Source organism: Chelonia mydas, chromosome 24, assembly GCF_015237465.2.
Source record: "Chelonia mydas isolate rCheMyd1 chromosome 24, rCheMyd1.pri.v2, whole genome shotgun sequence".
Classification (NCBI taxonomy): Eukaryota; Metazoa; Chordata; order Testudines; family Cheloniidae; genus Chelonia; species Chelonia mydas.
In genome coordinates, this window is record NC_051264.2 from 1,478,049 (window position 1) to 1,496,933 (window position 18,885).

Here is an 18,885-nt window from a genome sequence, read left to right on the forward strand (position 1 = left end):
GGGGCCGGGCGGCGATGGCGGGAGCCGGGTAGCGGGGCCTGGGGGCCGAGCGCAGGTAGGGGGCGGGGCGTGACCTGGCCCTGCCCCTCGGGACCCCCGCGCCCCGCCCCCCCGGAACCCCCGCGGCCCCCCCGCGCTCTGCCCCCCCCGCACCCCCGGAACTCCCGCGGCCCCCCCGCGCTCTGCCCCCCCCGCACCCCCCCCCGCGCCCCCGGAACTCCCGCGGCCCCCCCGCGCCCGGCAGGACCCGCCCCGCGGGTGCGGGGAGCCCCGGCGGCCTCCGCTCGCTCCCTCGGCGGGGCAGGTAGGGGCCGAGCCGGGTCTGCGCGGCCGCGGGCGCTGAGCGGCCAGGTGGGGGGCAGGCCGGGTGTGGGGGGACAGGTGGGGGGCAGGCTAGGTGCAGGGGGTGTGGGGGGGCAGGCCGGGTGTGGGGGGGCAGGTGTGGGGCAGGCCAGTTGCAGGGGATGTGGGGGGCAGGCTAGGTGCAGGGGGTGTGGGGGGGCAGGTGTGGGGCAGGCTAGGTGCAGGGGATGTGAGGGGCAGGCTAGGTGCAGGGGGTGTGGGGGGGCAGGTGGGGGGCAGGCCAGGTGCAGGGGATGGGAGGGGCAGGCTAGGTGCAGGGGGTGTGGGGGGGCAGGCTGGGTGTGGGGGGGCAGGTGTGGGGCAGGCCAGTTTCAGGGGATGTGGGGGGCAGGCTAGGTGTGGGGGGGGCAGGTGGGGGGCAGGCCAGGTGCAGGCGCTGTGGGGCAGGTGACTCGGTTATGCCAGAAACCAGTTCCATGTTGGGGTTTCTGTAAAGACCAGCCCCCCCCACATGCCATGATGTGGTGCCCCAAGGGGGGGCACCAAACTCATTGCCCCCCGCCGGTGGGTGCAGGTTTGCCCCAGGCAGGGCGGCGGGTGGGTCTGTGTCCCTGTGATCTCTCCACCCTGGCCTGGCAGCGGGGGCTGCCCCATTGCCCGGGTGAGAGCTGCCACCCCTGGGGCCCCGTCCGTCCAGCCAAGGGGCAGGTGCAGCCGGGCTTTTTGCCCCGAGCAGGGAGCTCTGTCCCTGTGGCCGGCTGAGCCCCTGCTCAGGGTGTGTTGGGGGGTTCCCAGGGGAGCCGGGCTGGGACGAGAGGTCTGGCTGGCAGCTTGGGATGGCCCCACCCACGCTGGTGCCAGGGCCTGGTCCCTGCAGCCCACCCCCTGGGTGGGTCCCCCCCGCACAGGCGGGCTCTGAAGGGTTGGGGTGGTTTCCTGTGGCTGGGGAGGGGCCGCAGCTGGACCCGTCGTTGCTGTAAGCCGCCCCAGAGCCGTGCTGTTAGATGTACACGCACCAGGACCACAGCCCTTCTCCGGTCTCGCCGCGGGGGCCCCCCCCAAGCGGGCAGCATGGAAACGGGCCTTGAGCCGCCCATGCTGGCTTTGGGGTGCCGCCCTGCCCCTCCGCAGGGAACTCTCGGCTTCCTCATTCTGAGTTCTGCTTTGGCTGGCAGCTGCCTCCTGGTTGCAGTTGCGGACAAGAATGGAAAGTCCCACTCTCCTTGCCTGGCCTGCAGGGAGGCTGGCAGCCCCTGCCCACAGCCCCTGCCCGCGGCAGACGGGATCCGGCGGGTCCCTCCGGAGCAGCGAGGAGGTGGTGGTGTAACGTGCTGGCCGAGCAAAGGTGTCTGTGCATCTGCAGAGCAGGTACAGCCCTGGCCAGGGGGGCGAGCTCCCCGCTGGCCCCGAGGGGCCTCCCGCTCAGGGGACAGGGGGCGTACTGTCTGTGGCCCGGGGGCTAGTTAGTGACGGCTGTGGTGTCCTGGCTCCCAGCCCCCCTTGCTCTGACTGCTACACCTGCTCTTCTCCCAGAGCAAGAAACAGAGCCCAAGGGAGAGTGGGGTTAAAGGCACCTGCTGCTGTCCTTGACCCCTGGGCTCCCCAGCTGTGGGGCAGGGTGTTCCCGAAGCGGCAGGTGCCAGGCAGGCCGGGTAGTGGCACGCTCAGGGCCGGGGGGCTGAGCTGTCTGGAACAGGGAGGATTGTGCATTATTTAGGCAGCGCTGGCAGCAGATGAGAGGTAAATACGTCTGTGCAGCTCCCAGCACTGCGGGAGGCCTCCGGGCTGTCCCCACGCAGCCCTCGGCCTGTCTGGTGCATCCGCCCCGGCGCTGTGCCCGGCCTCCAGGCAGCCTTGGTTAGCGCCACCTCTCATGCCCCAGGCAGGCCTGGCCTTTGCTGTCCCCTGGGGTGGGGCTGGGGTGGGTGCAGGGTCCTGCTAGGGAGGCCTGGGGGCCGAGCGAGGCAGGTCAGCAGGGCCCCTCCTGTGGGGCTCGGTGGGAAGCCCTAGGTCTGTGCCAGAGTGTAGCGAGTGGGGGGCTCCCCACTGAGCCCCCGAGTCGAGATGACCTGCCAGGCTGGCTGGGTGGTGGGGGGGATGGAGGTTGAGCCGCAAGCTGTGGGGGTAGATTTTGGGGGGGCAGCAGGGGCAGTTTCTCCCTGGCCTGCATTAGGTTACAGGAAGCTAAATTAAGAGCCGCCTGAATCTCTTCCTGCTGCAGCACGAGCGATCACATGGGCCGGGGCTAAATATAGGGCGGGTGGTAGCTTGGCAGTGCCTGTCACTGGGGGGCCAGAGCAGGGCAGGCCAGTCCATGACATGCAGCGCTAGGGGCATGGGGGGGTCTCGGGGGACAGTGTAACACCCCCCTGCATGGGTGAGCAGGTTATATGATCTTCTCGGGGGGGCAGCTGTTTCCCCCTCACTCGCCCTGTGCCCTAAACCCAGGACGGGCTGGGGGAGCTGCTCAGGGCGGAGGGGTGAGATCTAGACCAGCAGCAGGGTACCCTGGTGTGGGCTGGGGGCAGCTGTGCCCGAGAGGGAGATAGGGGGCAAGAGCCGCTGGGGAAGTTGGAACAGGTGATGTGCTCCCCACCCTGGAGCAGCATCTCTTCCCTTGTGCTGTGCCGGGCCTGAGGGGCGCGTTCATGGCCCTTTGCTGGTGAGCCCTGACACGGCCCCGGCTCCTCTCCAGGTCGCCCCTGGCGTAGGGGGGTCCCCTTTGGGCCCCGTGCCTCCCTCGCCATGGTAACCCTGCTGCAGGAGCTGGGTTGGTTTAGCTTTTCGCCTGTGCCGTGTCAGGGAGCTGCCTGGTCTGCCAGCTGTGAGCCTGCCCCCCGACAGGAGCTGGCGGCCGCAGTGCCAGGGCGCCCGTTACAGGGAGAGAATGAAGTATTGTGAGCAGGGAACTGGCTCCCACTGGCCTGGTGTGACCCTGCTGGGGGCATGTGGAGCAGCTGGGGGACCCGGCTGGTCGGGGGCTGTGCCAGGGGTTGGTCTGATTCACCCAAAGGCCTCTGCATCCAGGATCCCAGGAATTGCCAGAGCGAATCTGGCCAGGGGCCCAGCCAGCCAGGTTTCCCCCCTGCCCCGCCGGGGGCTGCTACCAGCTGCCACATGGATGGGACAGGAGTCCCTGGTTTGGGGTACCCTGCCCGGGAAGGATGTTTTCCCCTGTGCAGGCCTCAAGCCCTCAGAAACTGCTCTCCGCTGAGTGCCCTCCCCCTCCACCTAAGAGCCTTTCCTGAACCCTGCCCAGCTCTGGGCCTCGCTGGGACCTTGTGGTGGGGAGTTCCTCTGGCTGCTGGTATGTGGTGTGAAATGGGGCTTCCCTCTCTGGGTTGTGTGTGCATTCCGGTGCTGCTCCATGAGGCTCCCGTCCCCGGACGGTCCTGTCCGTTCCCAGATGGGAACCAGCATTGGGTGCAGTGACCAGAGGTGGGCGCCCCATCGCTTTGGAACGCAGCGTGACCCGGGCTTCTCGGTTCTCTTCCATCTCCGTCTGTAACCCCCCATCACGCCCCCCGCCCGGTCGTGCACCTGCATCGGCCATGACTAACCCCGTTCGCCCTGTGCCAGAAGCAGAAACGTGCCCTGGCGCCTTCAGCCTCTTCCTTCCCCTTTCGGGTCTTTCCCTGGGAACATCCTTCCTGCCTCTGAGAGTCTGTGACTTTCTCCCTGCCGGGGTGTGTGTGTGTGGGTCACTTGGGGGCCCAGCAGCTGGCCGGGGCGGGGCTCTTGAGCGGGAAGCCTGCGTCAGGAGAAGGGGGAAGGGAGAAGGGAGGCTGGGGCTGCCACCAGGCCCTGGGCAGAGCTCTGTCTGGAGTCCTGGAAGCCCCTGAGAAACCAGGAGTGCTGTGGGGATCCCGGGGCGGGAGGGGTCACCCCGCAAAAACCCCACGGGTCCCCCTGATGTTCCAGCGGGTGACTTGATGTCAGAGCCGGCCTGGGCCTGAGCCGGAAACAGGAAGCTGCCTCCCTTCCTCCTGGCACTTTCGCTCTGTCAGCTCAGCCCCGAGGGCTCAGTGGGTCGCGCCTCCCAGGTACCCTGGGTTCTCAGACTCTGCGCCTAAATCAATCCAGCTTGGCCCCGGGGCAGCTCCTACCCAGCCCCTCCCTGTCCCATATCCCCCCAAACAGCCTCCTCTTCTGCCTTCCCTGTCCCAAACAGCCCACCCCACCCCTTTCCTGCCCATAGCCCCCCAAACAGCCCTGCCCCCATGCTCCCTGTGACACCGCCCCAGCGCGTCCCCTTCTTCCCCCGGGCAGGGAGCAGGAGCAGCTGCTCCCATTGGCTGCTGGCAGCCTTGTTTCCATGATGTCACCATACGGCGTGTTCTGTCCTGGATCCTGTGGCTCCTATTGGCCACGCTGGGCCAGCCTCTGTGAGGTCACCTTGTGGGTCTGTTGTGGGGTCTGGTCCCCCCCGCCCCTCCCGCATGGCGCCGTCCCCCCCAGCCTCCACCCGTCCCCCTTGACGCCGTCCCCCGCTGGCCTCCGCCCCCCCCCCGTGGTGCCGTCCCCCCCTGGCCTCCGCCCCTCCCCCTTGGCCCCACGCCTCTGGCGCTGTCCCTCACCCCTCAGCCTGCCATCCTGGCCCTGCCCTCCCCCCCGCTGATGCCCTCCTGCTCCCTCCCCAGATGCCGTGAACCCCGCCGCCATGGCGGAGGAGAAGCCGCCGCAGCTCGTGGACTATTTTGTGGTGGCTGGCTTGACCGACTCCTCCAAGGCCTTGGAAGAGGAGAGCCAGCAGCCCCGGCCGGCCCGGCCCAGCGAGCCCATCACCGACGTGGCCGTGGTCATCCGCTCGCAGGGCGAGGACGTGCCCCAGGGCTTCACCTGCATCGAGAACAGCACGTCCGGCCACCCCGTGGACCTGAATGCCACCCTCCTCAACAGCCCCCAGATGTACCTCTGCTACAAGCGGGGCCGCGGCAAGCCGCCCCTCATCGAGCTGGGGTGGGCATGGGGGCCGCGCTCAGCCCACCTCTGGGAGCCCCGTCCCCTCCCCAGGGCTGGGCAGGGTTCTGACCCCTCCCCTCCCCTCCCCGCTCCTGCTGGGCTGGGCCCTTCCCTTTCCCCTCCCCTGGGCTGGGCAGGTCTCCTCCCCCGCCCCGGACTGGACCCCTCCCCTCCCCGCTCCTGCTGGGCTGGGCCCTTCCCTTTCCTCTCCCCAGGGCTGGGCAGGGCTCCTCCCCCTCCCCCTGGACTGGACCCCTCCCCTCCTCGCTCCTGCTGGGCTGGGCCCTTCCCTTTCCCCTCCCCAGAGCTGGGCAGGGCTCCTCCCCCTCCCCCTGGACTGGACCCTTCCCCTCCCCGCTCCTGCTGGGCTGGGCCCTTCCCTTTCCCCTCCCCAGAGCTGGGCAGGGCTCCTCCCCCTCCCCCTGGACTGGACCCTTCCCCTCCCCGCTCCTGCTGGGCTGGGCCCTTCCCTTTCCCCTCCCCAGAGCTGGGCAGGGCTCCTCCCCCTCCCCCTGGACTGGACCCTTCCCCTCCCCGCTCCTGCTGGGCTGGGCCCTTCCCTTTCCCCTCCCCAGAGCTGGGCAGGGCTCCTCCCCCTCCCCCTGGACTGGACCCTTCCCCTCCCCGCTCCTGCTGGGCTGGGCCCTTCCCTTTCCCCTCCCCAGAGCTGGGCAGGGCTCCTCCCCCTCCCCCTGGACTGGACCCCTCCCCTCCCCGCTCCTGCTGGGCTGGGCCCTTCCCTTTCCCCTCCCCAGAGCTGGGCAGGGCTCCTCCCCCTCCCCCTGGACTGGACCCTTCCCCTCCCTGCTCCTGCTGGACTGGGCCCTTCCCTTTCCCCTCCCCAGGGCTGGGCAGGGCTCCTCCCCCTCCCCCTGGACTGGACCCCTCCCCTCCCCTCCCTGCTCCCGCTGGGCTGGGCCCTTCCCTTTCCCCTCCCCAGGGCTCCTCCCCCTACTCCCTGGACTGGACCCCTCCTCTGCCCCCTCCTGCTGGGCTGGGTCCCTTCCCCTCCCCAGGGTTGGGCAGGGCTCCTTCCCCTTCCCCTCCCCCTGGGCTGGGTAAACCGCTCTGGGTGTGGGGTGCCCCCACCCCCAAAGCAGTGCCTGCTTAGCCCCATCCATCCCCGGCAGGGTGCACTGTGAGGGGAAGGACCGCCTGAAGCCGGGCTACGAGATCATCCGCACGACGCCCTACAGCCGCCCTGCCAACCTCAGCTCGGGCGCCGCCAGCCACCAGCGCACCTTCCTCACCTACCGCCGGGCCGCTGAGTCCCAGGGCCACAACACCCTGGGCATCACCGACATCTGCCTGGTCGTGCCCAGCAAGGGGGAGAACACGCCTCACACCTTCTGCCGGGTGGACAGGAACCTCAACGCTGGCATGGTGGGTCCTGGCGGCCCCTGGCTCTGGGCAGGGTGTGAAGGCAGCTGGGCCAGTGCCGGACAGGGGGGCAGGGCAGAGCTGTGCTGGGTTCTTTGACCTGGTGCCAGCTGTCCCTCCCGGGAGGAGGAGGGGCGGGTCCCTCTGTCCTGTGCCGCAGCCCCACTGACCCTGCTCTGCTCTCTCCTCGCAGTGGGGCCCGGCCGTGTTCCTGTGCTACAAGATGGCCATGTCCAAAGCCAACACCCTGGTCTATGAAGCAGGTAGAGCCCCCGCTTCCTCCCAAGCCTGGGGGGAGGGGAGATGCTGTGCCCCGAGCCTGTGGGGAGGGGAGATGCTGTGCCCTGAACCTGGGGGAAGGGGAGACCTGGCCCTAGCTGCCCCCCGAGCCTGGGGAGAGGGGGAAGCTGTGCCCCCAGCCTGGGGGTAGGGGAGACCTGGCCCCCGCCAGCGACATGGAGTGAGGACCTGATGGCACCAGGTATGGGGTGGGCAGGAGCAGTGCCATCACTGCCAGCTCCCCTCACTCCACCCTCCAGCTCTGCCAGTGCCCCTCACTCCTGACCCACGGCCCCTGCTAGCCCAGACCCCCTGGTTCTCCTAGCGCTCCGCGTGACGTGCGTCTCTCTCTCCAGGTCTCTTGAGCCGCTACCCTGAGCAGGACAGTGAGTCATTCCCACTGCCCGACTCGGTGCCCGTCTTCTGCCTGCCCATGGGGGCCACCATCGAGAGCTGGCCCGTCAACACCAAGTACCAGCTGCCCGTCTTCTCCACCTTTGTGCTGACTGGGGCTTCAGGGGACAAGGTAGGAGGGTCTGGAGGGGGAGAGATGGTATTAAGGGAGGGGGCCTGGGCCATCCCAGTGGGTTGGAGTCTCTGGGGACCTGGAACGGGGTGAATCAGGGGGTCCTGCCTGGCTCCAAGGCAGAAGCCGCAGGCTCACTGTGTGGAGGCGCCTCCTGCTGGTAGGTGAGCGAAGGTGCTGCTTACCCTGCCCCGACCTCCCCTCCTCCCCCCATGTCCCGGGACCCCCTGCCCCATCATCCCCTCCCCCTGTGACCGGGACCCCCTGCCCTGTCATCCCCTCCCCCCGTGACTGGGACCCCCTGCCCCGACATCCCCTGCCCCATCGTCTCGTCCCCCCGTGACCGGGACCCCCTGTCCCATTGTCTCCTCCCCCCATGGCCAGCCCCACCCCTGCCCTGTCCCCATACCCGGGGCCCCCACCCCATTGTCGTCCCCCCATGACTGGGCCCCCTGCTCCATTGTCTCCCACCCCTGCCCCCCAGTGGTGCTGGAACACTTTTTACAGTGTGGGTGCTGAAAGCCAGTGGGCCCACTCCCGCCCCCTTACTCCTGTCCGTGCCCCCCTCCCCCCATTCCCCGGAGCCGGGGCCGGGAGCAGGGCCAGGGCTCTGGGACAGGGCCGGGAACACAGACAGAGGTAAGGGGCAAAGGCTGGGACCCTGTGTGTGGGGCTGGAAGAAGAGTCCTTGGGGCTGGGCCGGCAGCAGCGGGGACCCCATGTGCAGACTCCAGGTGTGGGGCCCGGAGCAGAGCCCTGGGTGGCGGGCGGGACCCCCACACTAGCACCCCCGCCCCCTAGTTCCCACGCCTATGGCCCCCCCCAGTGACTGGGCCCCCCGTCAGGTGTACGGCGCTGCCATCCAGTTCCATGAGGCCTACCCGCGGGAGCGGCTCTCGGAGAAGCAAAGCCTGCGGCTGGGCCTGCTCAGCGTGGTCGACCGGCGCCCCATCGCCAGCAAGTCGGTGCAGACTCGCCGCAGCATCTGCGTCCTGTCGCACTGGCCCCTCTTCGACGTCTTCCGCAAGTTCCTCATGTTCATCTATCGCTACTCCATCTCGGGGCCCCACGTGCTGCCCCTGGAGACGTGAGCGCCGGGGGGCCTGGGGCGATGGGGGGAGGGGGAGGCCTGGGGGGAGGGGCTGGGGGCGATGGGGGGTGGAGACCCCAGGGTGGATCTGCAGGGAACGGATGGGGGGTAATCCCCCCCAGTGAGAGGGGCTAGGGAGCCCCCACCTCCCTCTCTGACGGGCTCTTCTCCCCCCAGGCACATCTCCCACTTCATGCACAACGTCCCCTTCCCGTCTCCGCAGCGACCGCGCATCCTAGTGCAGGTGAGTGGCCCCTGCCCTGGGCAGATGCTCTTCTGCTGGGGCTGCTAGCCCTGCCCTGGAGTCAAGGCGTCCCCGGGCGATGCTCTGGAACTGCTCCCTACAAAGCCAGTCAGGACTCGGGTGAACCCTCCTCTCTAGGAGCAGCCTGCCCCCAGGGCAAGAAGCTCACCCGGCTTCCACCTTCCTGGGTCTGACCTCGGAGCCTTCAGCCTCCTCTGCCCCTCCGTGCACTTCCCACAGCCAGTCCGTCCAGGCGGGGTCCTGGGGAAGCCAGAGGGTCCTGCCCCCCAACTCCGCAGTCAGACAGGACTCTCAGCCAGCCGGTAAAACAGAAGGTTTATTAGACGACAGGAACATGGTCTAAAACAGAGCTTGTAGGTACAGAGACCAGGACCCCTCAATCAGGTCCACCTTGGGGGGCAGGGAGGCTAGACCCCAGTTCTGGGCTTCCCTCCATTTCCCCAGCCAGCCCTAAACTGAAAACTCTCCCGCCCCTCCTCTGGCCTTTGTCTCTCTCCCGGGCCAGGAGGCCACCTGATCTCTTTGTTCTCCGCACCTTCAGTCCGCACCTTTGCAGAGGAGGGGCCCAGGCCATCAGTTGCCAGGAGACAGGGTGTCGGCCATTCTCTGTGCAGACACCATCACACTGGGCCTCTAGGGATCTGCAACAGTCACACCCCCTGATCCCACCACCTAGATACTTAAGAAATGCCTAGGGGAAACTGAGGCACCCACACAATACTCAGAGAAAGCATAAAGAACATTCCCGCTTTGTCACACCTGGCGCCCTGGCCCTGGCCCTGCTTTTCTCCACGCTGGCCACTCTGCTCACATTTGGCCTTCAGCTGATGTTTTGGGTCAGTGATTCCCAGCCCATGTCTATGAAAGCCCGAGGCTCCTGTGAGCCCCCCAAATCCCTGCCCCAGGGCTGTCCCTCACCCTGCCCCGCACTCACACCCATCCCTGCCCCCTGGGCTGCCCCCTGCTTGCCCCCATCCCTGCCCCCTGGGCTGCCCCTCGCACCTCCCCATCCTTACCCTGGGGTTTCCCCCTGCCCTCACATACCACCCCCCTTCCCTGCCCCCTGGGCTGTCCCCCACCCCATCCCTGCCCCGGGGCTGCCCCATGTCTGCCCAGGGTGAGAAAACCGACCATGCCGTCAATCTCGTCTCCCCCCAGATGTCTCCCTACGATAACCTGCTGCTGTGCCAGCCTGTGTCCTCCCCGCTGCCGCTCAGGTACAGCCCCCGGGGGGTGGTCGGGGCAGCCTGGGGGGTGCTCATGCCTTGGGGGGAGGATTAGGGGCTCAGGATCCCTTTGGTGATTTGGGGGGGACGGGCAGTGCCCGCTCTGGCCGTGGCTGTGTTGGGGGGGGGGGGGGGGGTTCTGTGTTGTCTGGATGCTGCATCCTCTCCCCCCTCCACCCCACAGCGGAGCCAGCTTCCTGACCCTGCTGCAGAACCTGGGCCCCGAGAACGCCGTCACGCTGCTGCTGGCCGTGCTGACCGAGCAGAAGCTGCTGATCCACTCGCTGCGGCCCGACGTGCTGACCAGCGTGAGCGAGGCGCTCGTCTCCGTGAGTCTGGCCCTGGGTGGGGAGGGCAGTGGGCCCGCCCCCTCGGCTCGCTGACTCCTCTCTCCCTGCCCCGCCCCCAGATGATCTTCCCGCTGTGCTGGCAGTGCCCCTACATCCCGCTGTGCCCGCTGACGCTGGCAGATGTGCTGTGCGCCCCCGTGCCCTTCATCGTCGGCATCCACTCTAGCTACTTCGACCTGCACGACCCGCCCCGCGACGTCATCTGTGTCGACCTCGACACCAACACCATCTTCCTGTGAGTTGCCCTGGGCCCGGTCCCCTCCCCAGCCATGGGGTGTCCGTATTCCTGGGCATGTCCCCAGGGCGAACCCCGGTGTCCTGCCTGGCCCTTGGCTGGCCCTCGCAGCGCCGTGCGACGTGGCGTCCGCCCTCGCTCCAGCCCAGAAGTGGCTGCGTCACGGTGCTGGGCCGGGGAGGGTGAGCGGGGGGCCAGGGCAGCCCAGTAGGAGGCGCTAACGGTGAGGGCAGCCCGGCTTTGTGCTTGTCTCTGTCTCCCCTGCCAGGAGTGAGGAGAGGAAGCTGCTGTCGCCCCGCTCACTGCCCCGCCGGCCCTGCAAGGTGCTGCTGGCTGCACTGCACGCCCACTTCCAGCAGCTGGATGAGAGTGAGTGGGGAGCTGGGGGGGCTGGCGGGGCGTCTGTGGGGGCTGTGCTAACCCCGCTGCTCCCCGCAGTGTACAACAAGCCGGTGGAGGAGGCGTCGCTGGAGTTCCTGCTCACCGACTACGACCTGGTGTACGGGCGGCGCAAGCAGCTGGAGCTGGAGATCCAGGCCTCCTTCCTGCGCTTCATGGCCTGCGTGCTGAAGGGATACCGCTCTTTCCTGCTGCCCATCACCCGGGCACCCTGCGACACCACCCACGACTCCAGCAGCCTCTTCTTCCTGCAGGGTGAGGGGGGCACACCTGGGGGGAGGATGGGGGGAGGGGGCTGAGCTCCCATGTGACCCCCCTCCCCCATCCCCCCCCAGGTTTCCTCAAATCCCGGGACCGCGCCTACCAGAAGTTCTACGGGCAGCTGCTGCGCACGCAGCTCTTCACGCAGTTCATCCAGGAGTGCTCCTTCGTCAGCGACCGGCACGCCTGCCTGGAGTTCTTCGACACCTGCGTCGAGAAGGTGACGCCCCGCCCCGCCCCGAGCGACGCTTGCCCCTGACACCCCAGCAACGCCCCGCCCCGAGCGACACTTGCCCCTGACGCCCCCAACACCCTGCCCCTGGCACCCCAGCAACACCCCGCCCTTAGCAACACCCCGCCCCTGACCCTCCTAATTCCCTGCTCCTGGTCCTCCTGGCCCATCCTTAGCAACACCCTGTCACAGTCCCCGGGCGATGCTCTGGAACTGCTCCCTACGAATCCAGGCAGGACTCGGGTGAAGTCTCCTCTCTGGGAGCAGCCTGTCCCCAGGGCAAGCAGCTCACACAGCTTCCACCTTCCTGGGTCTGACCTCGGAGCCTTCAGCATCCTCTGCCCCTCAGCGAGTCTGCCCAGGCGGGGTCCTGGGGAAGCCAGAGGGTCCTGCCCCCCAACTCCGCAGTGAGACGTGACTCTCAGCCAGCCAGTAAAACAGAAGCTTTATTAGATGACAGGGACATGGTCTAACACGGAGTTTGCAGGTGCAGAGAACAGGACCCCTCAGCCGGGTCCATTTTGGGGGGCAGTGAGCCAGACAACCCCGTCTTCACTTCATTCCTCGTCTCCAGCCAGCCCCAAACTGAAACCCTCTCCATCCCTCCTCCTCTGGGCTTTGTCCCTTTCCCGGGCCAGGAGGCCACCTGATTCCTTTGTTCTCCAGCCCTTTTACTCTCACCTTGGGGGGGGAAGGGCCAGGCCATCAGTTGCCAGGAGACAACACCCCACCCCTAGCAATGCCCCCCCCGCCCTTAGCAACATGCTGCCCCTGACACTCCTAACAATGCCCCGCCCCTGCCCCCTGATGCCCCTAACTCCCCCTCCCTCCACCCTGATGACACCCCCCCCTCTGGCGCCCCCTGCTGTGCCTCACCCCTCCACCCAAGGGCTGTCCCTGCAACTTGCTCAGCCACATATCCTGCTCACCCCCACCCCCAGGCCCCATCCCATGGGGCTGGGGGGCCTGGACCAGGCCACTCCTGTGACTGAACTGGGCGGGGGCTGAGGCAGCTCCCGGATCAGGGCCAGTGTCGGGGCGGGGGGGCAGACCAAGGCGGCCCTGTTCTGGGGCAGGGAGCTCCCAGCCGGGGGGTGTTCTGGGGGACATGCTGGCCCGCCCTGAGCAGCCCTCCGCTCCCCAGGTGCAGGTGGATCTGGAGAAGGCCGAGGACGCGCCCCTGATGGAGCTGGACGACTCACACGGCAGTGAGCACACGGTCTTCATCATGCCCCCCGAAGAGCCCCTGGGCCCCGATGGCGCCGAGCTGCCCGCGCTCTACTGGTGAGACCCACCCCCCCAGCGCCCCGGTCCCCCCCATATCCCTGGCCGCCCCCTGACACCCCCTCTCCTCCCCCACAGCTATGACAGCTTCCCCGTGCTGCGGTCCGAGCTCTTCGAGCGCCCCCAGGACCAGCTGGCGGCTCTGCTGTGCCAGCCCAAGAGCAGCGCCCCCAGCAGCCCCGCACCGCGCAGGACCAAGCAGGTGACAGCCCAGGCTCACTAGTGCAGCGAGTGGGCTGGGCTCACCCCTCCCTGCAGGGAACACCGGGAACGAGCCCCTGGGGGGGTGGCCTGTCCTTGGGGGAGCTGGGGGGGGTGCCGCCAGGCGCTGGGTGGGTGGCAGAGGCCTGTCCTGGGTGGAGCTGGGTGGGGCCTGACCTAGGCGGAACTGATGGGGTGCAAGCCCCCTGAGGCGGTGGGGAGGCCTGTCCTGGGCAGAGCTGGCCCCCCTGACCCGGCTGTCCCCCCCCAGGAGATGAAGATGGCGCAGCGGGTGGCACAGAAGTACTCGTCCATGCCGGACATGTGGGCGCGGTGCCTACTGGGGCACTGCTACGGGCTGTGGTTCATCTACCTGCCCACCTACGTGCGGGCTGCCCCCTCCAAGGTGCGGGCGCTGCAGACGGCCTACGAAGTGCTGAAGCAGATGGAGAGCAGGAAGGTGGTGCTGCCAGACGAGGTGTGGACCCCCCTGCCTCCCGTGCCCCAGCACCAGCCCCCCGCGCCCTGCCCACGTGACCCAGCAGCGCCCACCCGGCTGACTGCACGGGGCGGCACCCGGGTTCCCCCACCCCCCTCACGGTGCCCTGTGCTTCCTGCCCCCCAGGTCTGCTACCGCAGCCTCATGCAGCTGTGCGGGCAGTACGGCGAGCCGGTGCTCTCTGTCCGCGTCCTGCTCGAGATGAAACGGGCTGGCATCGTGCCCAACACCGTCACCTACGGCTACTACAACAAGGTATCGGCGTGCGGCGGGCGGGCGCCTGGGGCTGGGGCCAGGGCGGGCCCCGAGGGCTGAGGCGGGGAGCTCCCTCTGGTGATGCTGTGCCCTGGGGGCGAGAGCCTGGCGGTGTCTGCTGCTGGGGGGGGAACATGGGGGGCCCCTCCTCCGATCTCCCAGGTAACCCGTGGCCCCGGGGGGCTCGTTCTCTTGCAGGCCGTGCTGGAGAGCAAGTGGCCCTCGGGCACCCAGGGCGGGCGGCTGCGCTGGGCCAAGCTGCGCAACGTGGTGTTGGGCACCGCCCAGTTCCGGCAGCCCCTGCGGCAGCGGCAGCTGGAGAGCGAGGCCCACGGCAGCACCCTGCCAGGTGTGTGGGGCATGTGGGGTGGGGCCGGCCGGGCCCATGGGGCGAGGCTAGGGGGGCCAGGCAGGGCAGGGGTGGGGCTGGCCGGGGTGGGGGTAGGGGGGCCGGGCCCCTGGGGCAGGGGTGGGGCCAGCAGCCCATGTTCTCTCTCCCCTGGCTGCGCAGAGAACCAGGGCCCCCAGCCCCGCCCCAGCCTTCAGCGCCAGACCACATGGGCCGGGCGCAGCCTGCGCGAGCCCTCGCCGGGCCCCCAGCTGGCGAAGAGCAACAGCGGCACCTTCCCCCGCAGCGAAACCTCCGCGGTGGAGACCGGCGTGGCCCAGAGTGAGTCGCAGCCTGGCGGGGTGGGGCAGGGAGCTCGCCGGGAGGGGGTGGGCAAGACGAAACCTGGGGGCAGGGCCCCTGCTCAGGGACTCCCGGGCAGGAGTGTGGGGTGCAGGGGTCACCGGGCTTGGGGGATGTGCTGGGGTTCGGAGCTGTGAGGGACCCGGCTTCGCCCCCCCCGCCCCCGTAACCCTGTTTTTCCCCCCAGTGATCAAGGCCCTGGGGGTGCTGGAGCCCGGCAGTGACTCGTTCGTCGCCCTCCCCCCCGGGCTGCGCCAGCTCCTGGACGGGCCCGGCAGCTCGGAGGACGGGAGTCTGTCTGATCTCAGCTTCCAGACGGACGAGGGCGACCGGCCGGCCCCGGACAGCGCTGAGGTGCAGCTGAGCCTGGGGCCGGGCGCCCAGGGCTCCAAGCCGGGCCGGCGCGACGAGAACCACAACAGCCTGGGGGGCACGCCGCGCCGGGGGCTGGCCGCCAAGCTGCAGCAGCTGCTGTCCCCAGCCAAGCGCCCCTCCCTGCGTCACGCCGCCAGCGTGGAGCAGCCCAGCCCCCGGTGGGACGCCGGCTCCCTGCGCCGGGCCTCGGAGCAGACAGAGCCCCCGCCGCGCAAGAGCCCCGTGGAGAGCCTGCTGCACCCCCACGAGCGCCCCGACTCCACCGCCTCAGAGGTAGGGGCTGGGACGCGCCTCCCACTGCTCCTGGGCGGGGGTTGGACTGGGGGGACCCTCCCCCATAGCTGCTGGGCTAGGCCTGTGGGCAGGACCCCCCCAAACTCTGCTGTGGGGCTGGGGGTGTTGCACTCCTGGAACTGGCAGGGACCTGGTGCCCCCGCGTGAGCTGCTGGGCTGGAGACCTTGGCGTGGGTGGGAGCAGCATCAGCGTCTCCTGCGGGGAGGTCCCGCTGAGCTGGGGGGTCCCCTGGGGCTCACGTCTCCTCTCCCCCCAGAGCTCCGTCTCCCTGGGCAGCGAGTTTGACCTGTCGGACACGTCGCTTGGCAGCTTTAGCCTGCGCAAGTCGTCGGATCCACTGCCCGAGGCCTTGGCCGGGCCGGAGCTGCCCCCTGTGGAGGTGAGGCCCCCCCGACCTGCCCTAGGCCTGGGCTGTAGAGATGAGCCCCCCCCGGGACCTGCCTGAGGCCGTGCCTGCTGGGTGGGAGTCCCCTGGGGCGAGCTGAGGGTAGCGGTGGGGCTGAGCCGAGTTCCCCCACCCCCTGGGGGTAGGGGTGGGGCTGAGCCGAGTTCTCCCGCCCCCTGGGGCGAGCTGGGGGGTGGAGGTGGGGCTGAGCCGAGTTCCCTCACCCCCTGGAGTGAGCTGTGGGGTGGGGGTGGGGCTGAGCCGAGTCTCCCACCCCTGGGGCGAGCTGTGGGGTGGGGGTGGGGCTGAGCCGAGTCTCCCACCCCTGGGGCGAGCTGAGGGGTGGGGGTAGGGGTGGGGCTGAGCTGAGCTGAGTTCCCCCCCTGGGGCGAGCTGCAGGGTGGGGATGGGGCTGAGCCGAGTCCCTCCTCCCCCTTCCCCCCCCCCCCGTGAGCTGCGGGGAGGGGGTGGGGCTGAGCCGAGTCCCCTGTCCCCCCCTGGGACGAGCTGCGGGGTGGGGCTGGGGCTGAGTCCCGTCCCCCCGGGGCGAGCTGCGGGGTGGGGGTGGGGCTGAGTCCCGTCCCACCGGGGCGAGCTGCGGGGTGGGCGTGGGGCTGGGGCTGAGCCGAGTCCCCCCGGGGCGAGCTGCGGGGTGGGCGTGGGGCTGGGGCTGAGCCGAGTCCCCCCCGCAGATCCGGCTCTCCAGCTGCTCGCGGTGCCAGGCGTGCGGCTCCCTGGTGCACGACGAGGAGGTGATGGCCGGCTGGACGCCCGACGACTCCAACCTCAACACCAGCTGCCCCTTCTGCGCCCGCCCCTTCGTGCCCTTGCTCAGCATCGAGATCCAGGACTTCCAGCAGCCCCCCAGGTCAGACCCTGCCCTCGGCGGGAACCCCCTGCACTCCCCGCCCTCAAGGGGGTCCCCCTGTACCCTCCCTGTCCTTGTGGGGGACACCACTGCAGCCTCACACCCGTGGGGGACCCCCCTGAGGTCCCCCCACCCTCAGGGGGACCCCCCTGCAGTCCCCCCCCCATTAGGAAACTGCCCTGCAGCTCTCCCATCCTTGGCGGGGGGGAACCCCACTGCCGCGCCATGCTCTGCCCTCTGAAGTCTGGGGCGTGGGGTGACTTGGGGGGGCGATGGGCGGGGAATCTCGGGGCGGGGGGGCGGGCTCACATCATTCAGGGGTCTGGAACCTGCCTTGTTCTGGGATCTCGCCGGGCGCGCCGTCGTCATGGGAACCGTCGGGTGGCGACCGCCCTTGGGCGGGGGCTGGCGGATGGGGGGGCTGTTAGGGGGCCGTGTCCCCCCAGGCGTGGGGGCTGGTGCCGAGCAGCCCAGCAGTAACCAGCCTCCTCCCTCCCCAGCCCCTCGGAGTCTCCCCAGAGCCGCGGGGAGCAGCCGCCAGCTGCCCGAGGCCCGGTGCTCAGCGACCGCTCCCGGTGCCTGGCTCTGGACGAGGCCGAGCCGCAGCCAGGGGACCCCCCGTCGCTCTGCAACGGCTGCGCGGACTCCTCGGTACGGCCCCCAATTCCCCGCCCCATCAGTCCTGAGACCGGCCCCCTGCCGCTGAGCGAGGCTCAGAGCCGGCCAGAAGGGGGCGCTGCGGGCACTGCCCCCAGAGCCCCACAGGCCTGACTCCGCCAGGCACCTGGCTGCACTGCCCAAGGGTTACCCGCCCCTGCCCGAGGGCGGGCTGGGACTGCGGGGCGGGCAGAGCTGGGCAGGGGGCAGGGGGCTGTGGCCCGGCAGAGGGGCATGGGCAGAGCTGGGCGGGGGGCCGGGAGAGGGGCGCAGGCAGAGCTGGGCGGGGGGCCGGGAGCCTTGGCCCGACAGAGGGGCACGGGCACAGCTGGGCGGAGGGCCGTGGCCCGGCAGAGGGGCGTGGGGCAGCCCGGTCAGTGGGCCCTGAGCGCAGCCCGTCTCCCTGCAGGGGCCCGGGGGCCCTGCCCCACGCTCGGAGCTCGTGACCTTCGCCTACCTGAGCCCCCTGGTGCTGCGCAAGGAGCTGGAGAGCCTGCTGGAGAACGAGGGCAGCGAGTTCCTGGCCCAGCCGGAGCTGGTGGACAGCCATCCCATAATATACTGGAACCTGGTCTGGTATTTCCGGCGCCTCGGCCTGCCCAGCAACCTGCTGCAGCTGGTGCTGGCCTCCCAGCACGTCAGGCCCACGCCCCAGGTACGGGGCCTGCGGGAGCCGGAGGGGCACCCGCCCCATGCGCCAGCGAGCAGCCCGGGAGCTGGGGGGTCCCCCCCGGTTCTGACCCGCACCCCCACACGTCTCTCTTGCAGGTCCAGCCCCTGGAGGCCCCCCCGGTGTGCGTGCGCCTGCTGTGGGACGTCCTGACCCCAGACCCCCACAGCTGCCCCCCCCTCTATGTGCTTTGGAGGATCCACAGTGAGTAGCTGGGGCGGGGGCACAGGGGTGGGGTGGGGGAGGGGTGCTGTGGGTCAGCATGGGGGGGTGTCTGTGGGGCTTGGGGCAGGGAACGGCCTGTGCAGTGACCCCCACTCTCTCCCCACAGGGAACAGTGCTGCCCGGCTGCAGTCCTGGCGCCATCCCAGCAGCCCCTTCTCGCTGGCGTTCCTGGAGGCCGTGCTGAGCCATGTGGGGCTGGGCGAGATGCATAAGGCCATCGCCCTCTTCCTGCAGACCCTGGCCGTGGAGCCCAGCCCCCCGCCCCTGCAGAGGTACCGCCCCTGGCTCCGCCCCCTGCCCCCACCCCGCAGAGGTACCGCCCCTGGCTCCGCCCCTGGCCCCAGACCCTGCCCCCCACCCCCCAGAGGTCCCACCCCTGGCTCCGCCCCCTGCCCCAGACCCTGCCCCCTGCCGAGGTACCACCCCCGGCTCCGCCCCCCAGACCCTGCGGGGGTACCGCCTCGGGTCCGCCCCCTGCCTCCGACTCCACCCCCTGGCCTGCAGAGGTACTGCCCCTGACTCCACCTCCTGCAGAGTCCACCCCCCAGCTCCGCCCCTGACTCCACCCCCTGCCCCACCCCCTGGCTCTGCCCCCTGCAGAGGTACCCCCCCCTCCCCCTGGCTCCCCACCCTGGCTCTGTCCCCTGCAGAGGTACCGGCTGCTGCGGCTCTGCCCCTTGTTCACCACTCTGCCCCCCTGTGCTCTCCCTCTCTCTGCTCTGTCTCCCCCACTCAGTGTCACTCTCTCCCCGTCCTCCTGTAGGAGCATTTACCGGGAGATCCTCTTCCTCATGCTGGCTGCACTGGGCAGGGACCACGTCAACATCGGTATGGGGCTGGGGGGGCATTGGAAAGAACAGGGACTGAGAGGGGCCTGCGGCCGGGCCCATTGGTGGGCGAGGGGAGGCATGGATATTGGGCCGGCCGGGCCCAGTGGTGGGGAGGAGGGGGGGATACTGGCCTGGCTGGGCA

General features: G+C 69.7%; 1 protein-coding gene across 15 annotated transcripts in view; it reads left to right on the top strand.

The window, feature by feature from the left end:
• Positions 1-18,885, top strand: part of DENND4B (DENN domain containing 4B) — a 20,423-nt gene continuing 1,538 nt past the window's right edge. Inside the window, exons 1-28 of one of the 15 annotated variants that reach the window (XM_037882867.2) lie at positions 226-304; positions 1,479-1,671; positions 4,944-5,262; positions 6,396-6,648; positions 6,839-6,908; positions 7,281-7,450; positions 8,296-8,537; positions 8,718-8,784; positions 9,964-10,022; positions 10,216-10,360; positions 10,441-10,616; positions 10,885-10,985; positions 11,055-11,270; positions 11,351-11,496; positions 12,653-12,792; positions 12,871-12,994; positions 13,265-13,471; positions 13,619-13,747; positions 13,946-14,096; positions 14,259-14,417; positions 14,626-15,086; positions 15,365-15,487; positions 16,186-16,361; positions 16,862-17,012; positions 17,428-17,673; positions 17,787-17,892; positions 18,020-18,185; positions 18,677-18,741. In XM_037882867.2, the coding sequence (XP_037738795.1) occupies positions 4,964-5,262; positions 6,396-6,648; positions 6,839-6,908; positions 7,281-7,450; positions 8,296-8,537; positions 8,718-8,784; positions 9,964-10,022; positions 10,216-10,360; positions 10,441-10,616; positions 10,885-10,985; positions 11,055-11,270; positions 11,351-11,496; positions 12,653-12,792; positions 12,871-12,994; positions 13,265-13,471; positions 13,619-13,747; positions 13,946-14,096; positions 14,259-14,417; positions 14,626-15,086; positions 15,365-15,487; positions 16,186-16,361; positions 16,862-17,012; positions 17,428-17,673; positions 17,787-17,892; positions 18,020-18,185; positions 18,677-18,741 (4,348 nt within the window). In that variant the 5' untranslated portion in view covers positions 226-304; positions 1,479-1,671; positions 4,944-4,963. The other 14 variants (XM_037882870.2, XM_037882868.2, XM_043535620.1 and 11 more) reach the window with 14 other exon arrangements.